The 16,852-nt window shown below is 46.6% G+C and overlaps 1 protein-coding gene across 3 annotated transcripts in view; it reads left to right on the top strand.

Annotated features, from left to right (window-relative positions):
• The window catches only part of SEC31B (SEC31 homolog B, COPII coat complex component), a 319,647-nt gene that overhangs the window by 116,678 nt on the left and 186,117 nt on the right, over positions 1 to 16,852 (top strand). For all 3 annotated transcript variants that reach the window (XM_029609056.1, XM_029609055.1, XM_029609057.1), the window contains 2 exons: positions 487 to 586; positions 12,596 to 12,757. In XM_029609056.1, coding sequence (XP_029464916.1) covers positions 487 to 586; positions 12,596 to 12,757 — 262 coding nt within the window. The remainder of the gene's footprint in view (positions 1 to 486; positions 587 to 12,595; positions 12,758 to 16,852) is intronic.

Here is a 16,852-nt window from a genome sequence, read left to right as displayed (position 1 = left end):
TCCTACTATCTATGGAAAACACAGTTTACAGTAAGCAAACTTGTTTTATACTGTAGCCAATGCAGGAGAATGGATCCCATCAGATTTCCACTCAGATCTGGAGGAGTTCTGGGACCACCTGGCCCCTTTAAGGAAAAACCTCGGGAGTATTGGAATGTGCGTTAACTTTTCTCCAAGAGCATCGTAATGTTAACTGCCCCTTTTAAGTTGTAGATAAATTTAGCAAGTTGTGTAATTTGATGAAAGTTAATGCATGCCACATTTGATTTTCATATTAATGAAAATCATGCAAATCAGCTCATTAACATACCTATGTTGCACTAGATTTTTTGTTGGATAATGCATAGAATTTGAAATTGTGTGTGCTCTACATTAATGCTGTTTACTGTACATTATTGCAGCAAAGTAAATTACCTTGTAAGTCAGAAGGGAGCCAAGATTCTTGCATTAATAATGCTGTGACATTGTGTGTCTGATCTCTTTCAGAGGAGTTTTGTCTATTTCATGGTGTCAGGCAGACCCAGAGTTGCTCCTCAGCAGTGCAAAAGACAGTCGTATCCTGTGCTGGAACCCTTGCAGTGGAGAGGTGGGTAGTAGGTCGTTCCCTGGGGAAGCACATTGATTGGTGTTCCTCTGACTTGGTTGGATTGAGAATGGACCAGTCCTATATATATTCATGAACATAGACATGGAATGCCAAAACATTCCTGCTGTGACCTTAGCAAGAGTTCAGTAATAAAATCTTTCATTATGCTCATTTAGCTTCAAAGCCACAGAGTTCTTTCCAGTCTTTTAGTGTAAGTTTATGGTTCAGAGGCTGGTATGTTCTGATATGAATTCTGAAGGACATGCATAACTCATGTTTCATGAAATAAATAGCAACTTACACACTTCCTTAGTTTTGAAGGAAATACATATCAAGTGTTCATTTACAGGATTATGTTTAAAAGAAAGTTGGTCACTCACTTTGAGATATAAAGGTCTGTTTTACTTCATTAGTGGGTTAAATCTGTATACCACTGCTAACATAGTCTACTAACTTCATTCTCTCTTTTCATCACTCATCAGCCATTCTGTCTTCTGCCCTGTCCACTCCTTTTGAGCTTTAAAGTTTTCTTCCTTTCTTCCTCACATGCAGACATCTTCACTCTCCTTGACAGCATCTCATTATCATTGTCATGCCTCCACTGTATTCTCCTGCTGTTCCTCCTAGCTGGAGATGTTATTCCCATTCCTGGCTCTCCAAGGTAACTTTTTACCCCATCTGTGCACATCAAACCATTACTCCTCCACTCTTACCCCATCCCTCTTTCCTCGCTCCCTTTCTCATGTTCCTGTAGAATACTCACACTTTCCAACAAGCTTGCCTACATTCGTGACCTCTTTCTCATACGCTTTGTCTCACCTTGACTGAGTCTTGGCTTTCCCTTGAAGACTCTGCCTCACTTGCCGCTCTCTGTTCTGGATGTTCTTTTCTCCTATGCTCCTCGCACAGTAGGCCGCAGTGGTGATGTTGGATTATTGCTCACCCCTACTTGTAGATTTCAACTCCTTCTTCCTTTTCTTCCTATTAGACCAGTGCCTTCATATGGGATTCCTCTTTCCACAGCTGATAGAGGCAGAGGACTTACCTCTTTTATAACATCACTCTGAGCTATAAGGGAGGTATGGTCCTGGCTCGCTGCTAATAATCTTGCCTTCAGCAACTGTGGACACTGGAGTAGTAGTGAACTCCCAAAGCTTAGGTTCGGCCCCAGCTTGGTTGAGCTTTCCCTGCTTCTGGGACAACAGCCCTTAGTGACTGATATTCACAATGGGATTTCATTTCTCAGGGGTTCCCCTGAAGGTAAGCCCAGTACCCTGAAGGGTCTATGGATTTCCCAGGGAGATGGTTCACCTTTTCTTAAAAGCCCCACGTGAGGGGAGATTGAAATAAATAAATAACAAAGGAGTCCTTATTCTCTCCCTCCTTTCCTACTCTAGCATAAGGCAGGTAATTTTAATGTCTTTCCCTTCCACCCACCCCAGCTGATTTTACAGGTAAAAAATACTTTCACATTAAAAAATCAGTTGGGGTTTTATCTGAAACACGATTACCTCAGCCCTTATCAATAGTTTAATTATCCCCTTAAAGGTCACTACTGGATTGTGTGTAAACCACACAAATTTTAAACCTTCTAATTTACTCATCCCTATTCCCTTAGTAACCTAAACTTAACTGAAAATGCAACAATGTTAAGATGAAGGCAGCAGTCCAGCAGTGAGATGGGGGCCTTCTAGTCTTTTGCAACAAGTGTTACATGTTTGATTTTTTTACCAGTTTATTAGAGGTGGTATGTGTGCACCTGGTGCAAAGAACTCCTGGTTCTCAGAACAAGTGCAATCTCTGGATGCTAGAGTGGCAGACATGGAGGAGCTGAAGTAGGAGTTATATAGAGGAGATCTTCAGAACATAGTAACCAAATCCCAACTCCAGTCTGGAAGCGTCATTGCTGCCTTGGAAGAGGAAGGACATCTAGTCAGAGATCATCACCCTGGTGTAGCAGGAAGTCATACTGTATCAAGGACCTGATCTCCAGATTGTACATTTATCCTCTTGCACTTAGGATGAGTCTCGCAGGTGTATTGCCCAGGAGGGAAAGTGATAGGTTGGCCATCATAGTTAGTGATTCAATTATTAGGAATGTAGATAACTGGGAGGCTGGTGGATGTGAGGATCACTTGGTAACTTGCCTGCCTGGTGTGGATTATTGAGAGGAGAAGAAGATTGTGCTGATGGCTAAAGAGGATTGGTAAGTATTGCTAGCTGGATAATATTGGGACTTAAAAGTCTGGGGAGTGGTGAAATTATGGGGTAAACAAACTTCGTGTGTGTGCCTAGACTAAAAGCCAGGAAAAGTAATTTCTTCTAGTGTGTGTGCTTAATTAAAAAAAAAAAATATATATATATATATAAATAAATATTTCTCACAGGACAAGCTGGATGGTAATCCTCACATATGGGTGACATCACAGGATGGAGCCCTGTACGGAAAACTTTTCTGTCAAAGTTTCTATAAAGCTTTGACTGACACTGGCACACTGAGTGCACTGAGCATGCTCAGCCTGCAATTATCCTTGTGAACCATAGGTGTCTCCCTCAGTCTTCTTTTTTCTGCTCTGCAGTAAGCATATAGTGGTTAGGAGCTCTGTGAGAAATTCTAACACTTTTTCCACATGGAAACACTTAAACTTTTACTTCACAAACACTTTTCCCTGCACGGGTCTCCCTTCGCGTACATTTATTCGATGCTCGGTGAGTACTATGCCCTGTTTTTTCGGTCTGTTTCTGTCACCTTCCTGGCCTGCCAACTGACTGCGGCCTTCCCTCTCCCTATGTTTTCAGTTAGCCACACATAGCCTGCCTGCGAGTGTCCCTCTGACACTCTGCCTGGTTATTAGCGCTAGTGGGACAGGGACTTCCACTGTTTCCATTGCCGCCAGGGCCCCTGTCAATTTCAGGTCCTTCGATTTCCTCTGTACCTTCGCGCAGTCGATGCCCCCATCACTATCGTCTGTACCCTCTTTCAGACCGTCCTGGATTCTTAGATGCCATCGGTACCCCTCCCCCCGCAGTACACTGATGCCATCAGTCCCTGCATCGTTTCTATCAGTGCCACCCATGTTTTTCATCCATGGCACTGATTTTTCCTTGGGTTTCATCGATGCCATCATTGCCCGGATGGATGCCATCGACACACACCTTTGTGTCATCGGTGCGATCCATGCCCGGGTCGATGCCAAAATCGCCCGGGGCACTTCCATTGATGCCAGGTCATTTCCATCGATGCCATCGTTTATTTTATTGATGTCATCGATGCCCAGGACATTTCCATCAATGCCATGGTCCATAGCATCGATGCCCAGGTCAATTCCGCCGGGGGCATTGATGCCTGGGTCGATTCCGCCTGTTTCTTATGTTCTTATGTTCTTTGACGTTCCTATCGATGCGGTCATCGACTCTGTCGATGCCGGTATCATTTTTCCGATGCCAACGATGTTTTTCGATTATTCAATGCCACATCGTTTCCATAGATACCTACGCCGATACAGTCAGTGCTTCCGCCATTGTCATCGTTGTTCTGCCCGGGTCATCGACGGTTTTTCATATATATTTTTCACGATATCCTCGAGGCCACTTTGGCTGCCATCGACAATGTCAATACCGACATAGCACCTCCACGTAATGCCCTTGCCTAAACACAGTGCTCCATGCTTTGGGTTCTTATTAAAGCCCCGTATTAGCCTATGACACTACATAGTGCCAGGAGCAGTGCAGGCATGCTGACAGTCCATCAGTCGCCATCCAAGACAGTGAAGGCATCCACCTCTGTGCTGGGGAAAGACCAGGCCGAGCACCGTGGCATTCATCATCACCGACACGGTGACCATCCGCCACAGACGCCATTCAGTGCTGGCAGTCCTTGGTGCTCCAGAAACACCGGAATGAGTTCCGAAGAATTCTGCACTGGCATCACGAGACATCGAGCCGCTGCGATGAGGGCTGGGTTCACGAGCCAAAGATGGCTCCCCTGTTCCCGAGGTGTGCCCCACCGACATCGGTGCGGGATTGTGGCCCTCCACAAATTACTGTGGTAGCGCCAGCCACGCCCAGCCTGTCTCCTCTATACCTGCACCACCATACCAGGCATCAGAGTTGAGATGGACGTCTACGTCCGACAGGCTACCCCTCGATGACCCTTGAAATCCATGGAGCCAGCAATCTTCACTGGCTCGTCCTTCAGCGATTCACGTCAGATTCTAAGTACCCGCTTCTGCGGCATTCCCATTGAGATGTGTTCTCTAATTCGAGCCACATGGTTTGAAAAGTTCTAGGTCATGTACCTTCCAAGAACCGTATTAGTGTGTCATATCACTATGTCAGCCACAATACCAAGAGAACCTCTCTCTCATTTCTTTGGGATTTCATCAGGGCATCCTCCTTTCTTCAGCAACGAGGCTCTGTAATGATTAATGCTCTGGCTTCTGGTTCCTGCTTCAGAACCAAAGTTCTAGGTGCATTCGCTGATCTGCTAAACATGAGATCCAGCAAATACTGCCTCAAGTGCAAGTCCACCTCGAAGCCTGACGACAGGTCTCGATGTCTCCTTGTACAGCACACAGAAATGCGGGTAAGACTTTACCACTCATGCTCCCGTGGGAGGTTACATGATATCCAGATTACATTAGCCCCTCCAGTTGGACACCTCCTGGTCTCCCAACTGGCCAGATATCAGAGCGGCCACCCCATCTTGTACCAAAGTTCCCGGTACAATCCCCCAGACACTACAAAGCGCAGGGAGGGGGGGTTTGGGGAGTTTTAATTACACTATTCTTTCTTTCAACAAAAAGTAGTTACACTCCACCCATCCTGGACCTCAGAAATTCCAACTTTCTTCAGAAGGCACAGGTAAAATATTATTTCTAGTCACCATGTTTCCATATCGCAGTAAGTACATTACCTCTAATCTTTCTATGTGCTTCATGGTGAATCAACAATATTACAATCCCAAGCTCTGCTGGTTGCACCAGCTTCGGCAACTAGGGTATTTCATTGAATCACTATCGGTGACTGCTGTTTCTCTACGGAGTGCAACATCATTCACACCTTCCTTGCGTGCACAGCTGCATAACCACAGTCGGTCCACGCAAGGAGCTCCAACTTCTTCATGACTCACTATACATTTACTACCTGGGATTACTGTCACTGCCATAAATCCCTTATACAACACTTCTGGACACCACAGTCATAATGACCTTCCTGTCCAGCATTCACGCAGACATTCTAATAAATTCTTACATGTCCCTGCGTGCATTTTCCATAATCTCAGCCCCTCAATTCTTCATTGTTGGGCCATGGAGTTTTTTCACTATGCACTTTCCTCATAGATCCAAAACTGCTATGGGTTAGATTCAGTGAATTCCATTATCAGTGGGTCTAAGCTGTTCAACCGCTTTCATCCCTCATCCATATTGCAGATCTTGAACCAAAACCTAGTCTGATTCTGCTCATGCTTGTATTTACTCAGGGTTGTAAAGTTTGACCTAAAAGCTTCTCAATCCAATATGCGTCTATTCCACTCCAGGCACAGTTTCACATGAACTTCCTGGAGCTTGTAGCCATGAGTTATACCCTTATGCCTTCCAATACTGCCTCTGCAACAAATCTTTGTGCATATAGACAGACAGCATAGGTGCAATGTGCTTTCCAACGCACAAGCATGCACAACCTCTTAGCTGCTCTGCAAGAAAGCTGCGCAGCTGTACCCTTGGCCCTTGCTCACTTCATGCATCCTCGGGCCACTTATCTAAGAGATTTACTGAATGCACTAGCAGACCTTCTCCATGTAGGTTTCCATCCTCTTGAATGGTCTCGGATTACATGTGTAGCGGGAAAAATCTTCTAACGCTGAGGTCAACCGAACTTGCCCTCTGCGTCCGAATCGAACCATATGGTGCGCAGATTCTACTCCCTACACATGTTTCCAATGCGTTCCCATAGACGCCTTTCTTCCATCAAGGACCTCTTAAATGTGACTCTTCTGCTGCCTCTCATAGCCAGCACTCTTCTAATGTTGAACCGGGATGGGGTTCACTGTTCCTCAGACCCACGTCCTGGCCGAGACCAGTATGCTTCCCATACTTCTCAATCTATCACACCAGTAACCAATTTGCCTTCTCACAAGTCAGTCTCAAATCGTAGACTCACTGATGTTTTCAGGTACTGGTAGCGTCACAAAACCTTCCACACATAAATCCTACCATTCAAAATGGCATGATTTACCACATGACGCATACAAAAGGTTATTACCCTATTTCTTTTTCTACACCACTCTTTTCTCTTGCTCCCTCAGATTCTGCTCACCAGATATCCTCCACATAGGTAAACCTCTGTTCCAATTGGTGTATAGTTTGGGAGTGGGGATACCTGATTAACGGTAAACCCCTTCTGAGTCAGCTTACCATGGATTATCCACTGATCAAGCCACCTCTATTTTCACTAGTCACGGAATGGAACCTATATCTTATCTGTATAAGTCTCATATGTTCTCCGTTCGAGCCTTTCCATTCCTCTCATTTCACAGTTTGGCATGGGAATTTCTTTCCCTCATAAATGTCATTTCTGCCAACTCTTCTTACACACTCGGATGAGTTACATACTCATCCGACCCTGCGTTCCTCCTCCGACCGAGTGGTTTTACGTATTCAACTTCATATCCTTCTTAAGGTAGACGTTGCATCTCACCTTACTCAGAATATACTCTGCCCATTTTTCCCAACACCTTTCTCTCACCAAAGCGAGAGGGTTTTTCCACTTCTTGGACAATAATAGAGCACTTGCATTCTATGTAGATCGCACTCCATTCCATAGGAATTCCACCTAACTCTTTCCTTCTGTGGCAAGAGTCAAGCTGCGAGTTCCAGTGGGCAAACAGACCTATTCCTCCTAATTGACGGTCTGTATGTTTTTTCCTACCAACAAGCAGGCGTTTCACTACAGTACTGTGTGTAACCACACACTATTGCATCCATGGTATCTTCACATTGTTGGAACTCTCTCAATCAAATCCAGGCATGGCTGATCCCAACATTCCACTATGAGTTGAAAGGCCTCGTTCGCCAGCTCCCATTCTTCTGGGTCCTGTCTTCTGAGGAAATCAACTTGTACACTGTGCTTCCTGGCAATATGGGAGACATATGTCCAGAAGATGTTGCTCTGCCCACATCATGAGTGCAACTACCTCCACAAACACCTATTGGTTTCTGGTTCTGCCTTGATGATTGAAGTAGGCCACCATCGTGGCATTGTCCAACATTGTCCTTATCACTTGAGCTTCCAACTGCTTGGCAAACCGCAAGCATGCCAGTTCAACCGCAAGCGCTTCCAAATGATTAATGGTCCACTGCCGCTCTTCAGCATTCCACCAGCCTTGCACCAGTTCTGGACAGAGTGCTCTCCCAATTCAGAAGGCTCACATCTGTCTTGAGCACCAACCAGTTTGGTGTCTTCAAGGGTACCTCTTTTCCTGAGATGATCCACTTTTAATCACCACTGCAGCTGAATGCTCACTTCCAATGGATTCTCTACAAAGAGAATTGTTCTGTCAACTGGTAACTAAAACCCAATTAGGAGGGGGGAATACCAATACCAACAGGGATAGTATCTCTGATGTTGTAGTTGATGAGCCTCTGGTATCCAATGACCTAGTGGAATAATTGTCAGGAAAGGTTTGACTTTTTGCTGATTGATACCAAGATCTAAAACAGGGCAGACAGCCAGAAAGGTGTGGAAATCAGGAGGAGGGATCTAACTAAGCTCAATGAATGGTCTAGAGCAGCGGCTCTCAACCAGTGTGTCGCCAAGCACCGGCAGGTGTGTCATGCACTTCCTGGTCTCCTGCTGCTTTTCCCTCCCTCTCCTCCACTTCAGCAAGAAGCACCCATTTCTTTGAACACTACTGCCCAAGCTATCAGCACATTCAAGCCTGGAGGGGAATAGCAGCAGGGTTCATGGAAGCGAGCAACTTTGTTTATGGATGTGCTGGTTTCCACCCCCCCCCCCCCCCCCCGGCAGGACGAGGATGGCACGATTTGTTGACTGCCTGGCAGGCAGAGAGTTCCATGCGGGTGCAGCAGCGCGATTTCATGACGTTCCCGTGGGGATTCCCAGGCTCCTCCAGCAAAAAGAAAAAATGGTGCGCTGGCTGGGTTTTCACCCTCTGTCTGCAGAGCAAAAGCTTGCCAGGAAAAAGGTGGAGGAGAGCTGAGGGAGGGGGGAAGGAAAGGGAAAGAGGATATGAGTAAGTGGGATGGGTAAGAAGCTATGGGTTAATGAGGGAAGGAAGGGAACGTGGCATCAGGTGAACCACTACCGTGTGTGCAATGGACAGGCCAAGCCTTACCCATAGTAAAAGAACAATGGGGAACTGCAGGAGCACAGCCATTGACTGGGAGGTAAGGTCACACCAAAGAAGACATGGCTGGACCAAGCAAGTGAGGAAGGGAAGGGAGAGGAGAGGTTGAGATGAGAGTAGAGGGAGAAATGAGGGGAAGAAAGGGATGGGTGAGGTGGACAGGAGGGGAAGGAGTAAATGAGGCAATGTGAGGGGGAAGGAAAGAGATGGATGAAACAGAGAATGTTGTGGAGTGGGGCGAGAAAGGAGGGGGCAAGGGATGGGGGTCTCACACCTAGAGGGTGGAGGCAGCGGTGGTAGAAAGGCTGAGACCCAGAGGGGGCCATTGCAGCCAAAGAAAGAAAGGAAGGAAAGAGAGAGGGCCAGCAGCTGAAGAAATAACAGCAAGAGAGAGGCCTTGGTTGAGCTGCTGGTGGCGGAGAAAGGAAAACTGGAGAGAGGCCTTGGCATGTGTGTGTGTGTGTGTGTGTGAAAGCATGTGTAGCGGGACGCGAGGGAAAGAAAAGGCCATACTGCATTGAAAAGCAGTGGCAGTAGCAGCAGCAGTGCAGGCCTGCAGCAAAATTAGAAGCAGCCGGCGATCAGCAAGGGAGACAGCAGTGTTAGCCCCCATGGTCAATGGGATTCTTCTTTCTTGGGCCCTGGGGGTTGGAGGAGGCTGCTGCAGCTACCATTTTTGCTCTAGGGAAGGGAGGGAGTGGGAGACAGCCAGCCAGTGTATAAGTGAGATAAAGAGAACATGCATATGATTGAAAGTTTGTGTGTAAGTGAGAGAGAGAGAACATTGTGTGTGTGTGTGTGAGAGAGACTGGTTGGGAAGATGATTGGTGTATGAGAGTGTGGTCCTGAGGGGTGTATGTATGACAGAGGCTGGTTGTGGTTCCTAAGAAAGAGGACAATGAGGCCAGAGCTTCAGCAGCCAGGGAAAGGAGTAGGAAAGCTACTGGAGAGGATAAGTTCAGGTGGCTTTTTAAGTACATTTTTCTTAACTTACTGACATTTTAATTATTGGGTATTATGTGATGTCTGCTGTTTTGAAATTTTATTGGTGTTTGGAGAATGTTTAATAGATTTTATGAGTGTTTAATTGTTGGATGTTATTCCGTTCATCGGCTGTTTTGAAACATTTATTAGTATAGATTTACAATTATTTCTGTGTGGGGATGTACAGCAGCTTGGCTTGTTCTGTTTTCCTAACTGGAGGTGCATTGGTATTTAGGGCCTGGTTTAATATTTGTAGTGTTGCGTTTTCATAGATAAGGGTTGTTACTGTTTGAGTGCATGCCATAATACAGGTGTAACTTTGTGCAGATTAGTTTGTGCATTATTGCAGATCCTGGGAGCATGTTAGGTACTATATTTCTGTTTCCATTTCTCCAGGTTTGCACTGCATGCAGAGTGGCTTTTTTGAGTTTCCATTCCAGTTTGTCTCCATATTTGTAATTTGTGGTCTTTCTGTACTTGGTGAAGGTCAGTTCTGTACTTGGTGAAGGTCAGTTCTGTGTGTGTGACCGAGGTGAGGTATTTAACTAGCAAGGGTTTAAAAAAAAAAAGAGAAGGGATCAGAGGGTTTGTTCATTATACATATTATAGTCTCTACCATTAGCTTGTTATAGGTAACACTGGCAGGCTGAAGTCAGCACAGATGCTTATAAGGAGTTACGTCAGCGAACCTGTTAACTTCTGTCTCCATCTGCTGGTCGGTAGGCATAACCCATATGTCTGGACTGGTCTGACTGGACTCAGAGAGAATTTTCAGATAAAAACTAATTTTTCATTTTGTTTTCCCCAAAGAAACTCACGTCTGGTTCCTTTCCTATTGGGATATCCCCCCCCCCCCCCCCCCGCCCCCAATAAGACTTCATTATACCTTTGAATGTCTGCATTGGTCAATCAATGCCAAATGTGTTACTGAACACTTAAATTACTCTTCCTAAGTGATACTTTATGATTTGGTGCATTTGAAGTTCTACATCTACAGGTATATGTATTATTTTGTTTTCCTTTGAAGAATTTGAGGTCAAATTTCCACAGGTAAAACAGTGCTTTGCTGTGGAAATGGGCTTTTTGGGACTTGTCCACTTGTATGTGGATAAAAGTAAATCCATAGAACCACCATGCATGTAATTTTACCCACATTTAGGCAGGGATTGATAATGTGTAATTTTCAGTTTTTCAGAACTATATGCATGATTTTATCCAGAAAAAGTACCTGTACAGAAAGGAGGTGCAAAGTTGTTTTTTCTTAAGCAATTTTTCAAAGGCAAAGATTTTTCCCTTTGAAAACTGGTACAAAGTCCACTTGTAAAAAGTACCCATTGACTTAGCACTTCCGTAGGCGGTTTGAAAATTTCCCCAACATGTAATAGTGGTAATTTCTATAGCTGTTTTTATAACAGAAGGACCTAAATCATAAAAATCGGCACTGGAAACTCTACTTGGTGTATTTATTGAATTAAATGATGTTATCTATGAAAATTAATCTCTAGAGTCTTGCTTCAAATTAAGGTAATGGCTGTCCAAGATCAATGAGTTAGGTATGGAGTTAAGACTGCATGCATTCACTTTGCCGTTGTTATCTCTTCCCTCTTAATGGCACCTGTTAAGAAACAGACTTTGCACATATGTGTACTGATGTTCAAATCAGGAAAGCAGTATTAGTTACAAATCCTAGTGTCTACAACTTTCCCCACCACTATTGATCAGTATCAAATCATAAGCTGTGTTGCATTTGCTCCATATTTTAAGAGGCTGCCATTAAGCAGCCTGGTCAGGAGGTTTTCCTGTATTCACAAGTGCTTTGATTGTGAGAAATTCTGTATGTGTCTTCTAAGAAGTATTGCTTTCCTTTAGACAGCAGATTTCATGGTCTGTAATAGGGCAACAATGACGCGATATGAAATCTTCCATTTCTAGCTATGCTAAGTGGTGCATCTCTCTCATCTTAAAGTTTGCAGGTAATTAAAAACTAATATTTTAATGATCTGATTGTCCAATTTGATAAATTCAGGGTTCTAAGGAATCTTTAGAGTTGCTTAAGATGATAGTCACGTTGAGTAGGAAAAGGTCAGATGCCAAAGAATTAACTGACCCTCTCCCCTTGACAACTGAACCACAACAGCCACAGGATACTCTGGAATTTGCTCTATCCTTTGTGTCTTTTCAAGTCATCAAACACACTGGTGAGGATAACTCCCAAAAGAGCAAGGAGTATGGTAAGTACTCCTCTCCCTCAATAGGAGTTTCTGTCATATTCCCATCTGAGCCCCTCATAGCTGCTCCAGGTTCTCATCACCCTTGAGATCCAGGGATTCTAATCTTAAATCCTGGACCAATCCATCCCCTTAAACCTTGGTATTTGCCTAACACTGCACTCCTCCTGTGATCTCAGTTATGTGCCCTAGTGGAGACAATTGCTTCTTAGTAATGAACTTGTGGGTATCCTTATATATAGCACATCCTCATGAATGAGCTTTTTTTTTTACCCTAGGTAATAATTCTGTGTACTCCTTCTCTGTTAATAAACCCAACCTTACTGCTCCTCTTCCTTGTCTGCTCATACCCAGCATGTTTGTCCTATTATCAAAGCCTTCATCTCATGTAATGTTTCAGTGCTCTCTCTTTCTCCCTCTCCCTGTTAGGTGGTTTATGAATTGCCCACCAGGAGCCAGTGGTGTTTCGATGTTCAATGGTGCCCTCGTTATCCATCTGTATTCTCTGCTGCCTCATTTGATGGCTGGATAAGTGTTTATTCTGTTCTGGGTGGAAGCTTGGAATCTCAGCAGAAGAGCCATTCTGACAAGGTACAGCTATGTGTGGGTTTTGCTGAGCCACGAAGAGCATAATAAATATTGATGGCAGATTTTAAATACAGTTATGAATATTATAAAGTGACGTGTGGTTTTAGAGTTGAGAGTTTTCCACTTAGAAGGTATGATAAGAGGATAAAGGAGAAGTTTCAAGATAGCAATATGTGATATGCAGTGCTCATGTAATAGAGTGCATATAAGAAGTATGGCAGGGTTCTGTACACCTATAGGGTGCATTTATTTGTGAGGTAGAGCTGTGGTCAATATACTGCAGCAGTATACCAGTGTGCAGTCCTTGGTCTCCTGCAGTACTGTAATAAGGGCTGCAAAGTCTGGTCACTGACAGTTTCCTGTGGAGTTGCTGGAAATTGGGAGGAGAGAGAGCAGGGGAAGCAGCAGCTGTCCTGGTCAGTGGAGCACCACTTAGTGGGTGTACATAATCCATCCTCTCTGCACTCTTCCACCAGCAGGAAGAAATGGTGAGATAATATCTTAGACTGTGTCGTCGTCCTCCTCTGCCACCCAAGGTCCAATTGCAGCTTTGAACCACACAATTCAAACTCCACATTGCGTCTTTAGTGGCAGAGGAGGATGATAAGCTGAAAGATATTGTCACTCGTTTTGACTTGCTGATCTGATTGGGACCTGGGGGTTCAGCAGGGGGAAGAGGAGATGACAGAGTAAGAACTGGTAGAGGGGGAGTATGGATGGAGGGATGGCAGCGAGGGGACCATTCATCTGAGTGGAGAATTAGTGAAGGGGGTAAGAGGCAGGGGTAAATCTGAAAGTGTGTTGGGATGGCTGGAGATAGAGGGGACTGTTGCAGGGAAATGGAATGTATATTAGAGAGCAGATGGTGGGTGAGTAAGGGAGGGTATGTGACTGGAAATGGACATGGGGAGGGCTCGGTGCCAGGGGGTATGTGTGAGCGAGAGAAATTCTTTCATATTCCTGCTTCTCCTCTTTCCTTATTCCCTTTCACTCTTCCTCTATCCCTGAGATTCTTTCTTCCCTGAAATAATCACTAAGATCCCTTTTCCCTACCCAAAAGTAAAAAAAAAAGCCATAAATTTTCCCATTAGAAAATGACTTAATTACAATGCAAAACAAAATTTGCATTGTTTAATATGCAGACCTATACAAATTTATACGGATATGCTGCAGAATTGCCACAGAATTTTCTAACTTTTGCTTCAGAATATACCCCTGAGCTGTCACAAGAAATTGGGCTCTCTGAATATACCTATCCATACCTTTAAAAGTGCAAAAAATCTGACAACAAAACATTTCCTAGCGTGTAGCAGATGGACTCAAAACAAGTGGGTATGGTGTGCTCATGCTAGCAGTTGGAGACGGATCTGACATCAGCACGGGTACATATACCCCCACAGGAAGTGCAGCAATTCAGTAATTTCCATCTCCAAAGCAGTTTGGAGCTCCCTCAAGCTCGCTGAGCGTGTTTCCAAATTCTACACGACTAAATTCATAGAAGAAACCTACCTGAAGATGAGCCCTGCACTCCTGCGGTGATACCAGTCGGTCCCTCCCCCAGTTGAGTTTCCTGAGGCGATTTCCGTGGTCCCTCGGAGGTAAGTGCCTCGGTCCGGTGGCCAGCTCGTGGCAGGGACCTAGCCCCCGAGTGAGAAGGGCTCGGGCGCAGCATAGAGGCAGCCTCGGTCCCGGCGTGGACTTGGCCCCCGAGTGAGACGAGTTCGGGCGCGGCCCAGAGGCAGCAGGTGCACTTCCTCGAGCACGGCGGTGACGGTACTTACCCTCTCCCCCCGCAGCCGGAGACCGCCCGGGTCGCAACCGGGAAGCGCCGAAGACAAGGTAAGGCATACATCTTTACTTGGTCTCCGAGGAAGTGAGGATTCGCAGAGTCTGCCTATGTGGCAATTCGCCACGGAGGTCGCCATTTTTCTGCCTGGTTTGTTAGGCGCACGCTGTTAGGCGCACGGTGTTAAGCGTCCATTCCTAGACTCACATGGAGCGTAAGAGAGCCCAGGCGTCAGCGGAGCTGGCCCCTCCAGCATCAGGCATGAACCTCTGCTCTGCATGCAACCTCAGAGCCACACAGAGCGAAGAAGCAGACTCCCTATGTGCCCAATGTGAAGAGGCCCTGGGAGTTCCAGGCCAAGACCGGTCACAGCCCAGCGTACTTGCCAGTTCCTCAGGGAACACCCCGGACCTAGCAGGCAGCAGTGAGCAGCCGGGGACCCCGAGGGACCTGGTACCCCTCAGACCAGATCCTGCTTCGCTCTCCTGGGTGGAATTATTCAAGGGGATTCATGCCTTTGTCTCAATGCAGGCTGCTCCACGAGCGGGTCCATACATACCGGATGACCCGGACCCTGGACCCTCAAGGCCTAGGCACGGCCACGCACCACCCTGGACCCCCACTTACGGGGATTCAGATTGGGAGAACTTCCCTCAGGGGTTGAACCATATCGGACCATGAGGCGCTTCTTTTTGAAAGGAGATCCCCCAGGCCTGATCTCTCAATGCTTGTCTGAACTAGCTCTTCCGGGCCATGATGCCCCAGAGGAACAGAGAATGAACCCCCTGTTGCAGGGCCTGCGCCAAACGTCTCACCATTTTCCCCTCCTACAAGTAGCTCAGCAATTAATCGATCTGGAATGGAATACGCCGGAGGCCTCATTCAAAGAGGGTCGGGCCTTGGCTGGCATGTACCCCTTGGACCCGGCAACCAAGGAGAAGCTGGCGTGCCCCCAGGTAGACGCCATAGTTAGCGCAATTGTGAAGTGCACCACCATTCCGGTGGAGGGGGGGACGGCCCTCAAGGATACACATGACTGGCGCATGGACACCATTCTGAAATAAGCCTTTGAGGTGGCAGCCATGGCCCTACGAATTGCGACCTGCACCGTGGTGACACGTTCCTGTTTATCACAGGCTAGGAACAACACCCCGGGAGAAGAAATGGAATCAGCTCTCTTGTTCCTCACTGATGCAGCCTCTGACCTAGTGTCATCCTCCGTAGCGGCCAGGAGACAGCTCTGGCTACGTAATTGGTCGGCCGACTCCTCCAAGACACGCCTCACAAGAATGCCCTTTGAGGGATCCCTCCTGTTCGGCAGTGACCTTGAGAAACTGGCCAATAAATGGGGCACCTCTCCATTACCCCGTCTACCAGAAGACCGGTCAAGGAGGAACCGGCGCCCCTTTCCCAGACCATCCAGAGGTAGAAACTCTCAGCGCTTCAACCCTTACAGGACTCGCTACCAAGCACCTCGTTCGCAGGCCAGGAACCAGTCCTTTCGGCCTCAGCACAACAAGAGGGGAACCAGCTCGGGTTCGGGTCCCGGCCATACCCCACAATGACAATCAGCCGACCCATCCGGGGGTCGCGGCCATAGGGGGCAGGCTATCCCTCTTCTACCGCAGGTGGGCCGAGATTACCTCTGATCAGTGGGTCCTCGCCATCATCCGAGAGGGGTATTACCTGGATTTTCTTCGACTTCCGCCGGACAGGTTTGTTGGAATCTCCTTGTTCGCCCATCAAGAGGACGGCCCTAGAAGTTACTTTGCGGAGGCTCCTGTCCCTAAAGGCCATAATCCCAGTGCCTGCAAGGGAGATGAATTCTGGGCATTATTCCATTTATTTCATAGTGCCCAAGAAGGAGGGCACTTTCCGGCGCGTCCTGGACCTCAAGTCAGTCAACCGATACCTACGGGTCCCCAGCTTTCGCATGGAAACTCTGCGGTCTGTCAAAAATTCAGTACAGCCAGGGTTGTTTCTTACATCCCTAGATCTGTCGGAAACCTACCTGCATATCCCAATCCATCGGGATCATCAGCGCTATTTACGCTTCAAGGTCCTGGACCAACACTTCCAGTTCCGAGCTTTACCATTCGGGTTAGCCACCGCGCCACGGACCTTTACCAAGGTCATAGTAGTAGTGGCAGCGTCCCTCAGGAAGGAGGGAATCCTCGTCCATCCCTACCTGGACAATTGGCTGATCCGGGCAAAGTCGCCAGAGGAGAGCCGCCAGGCAACCAACAGTTACAGCTCTTCTGGAAAGCCTAGGATGGGTTGTAAACTTGAACAAGAGTTCCCTACAGCCTTCT

The sequence above is a fragment of the Rhinatrema bivittatum genome, chromosome 7 (assembly GCF_901001135.1).
Source record: "Rhinatrema bivittatum chromosome 7, aRhiBiv1.1, whole genome shotgun sequence".
NCBI lineage: Eukaryota > Metazoa > Chordata > Amphibia > Gymnophiona > Rhinatrematidae > Rhinatrema > Rhinatrema bivittatum.
This window is presented reverse-complemented; position numbering and strand designations above follow the sequence as displayed.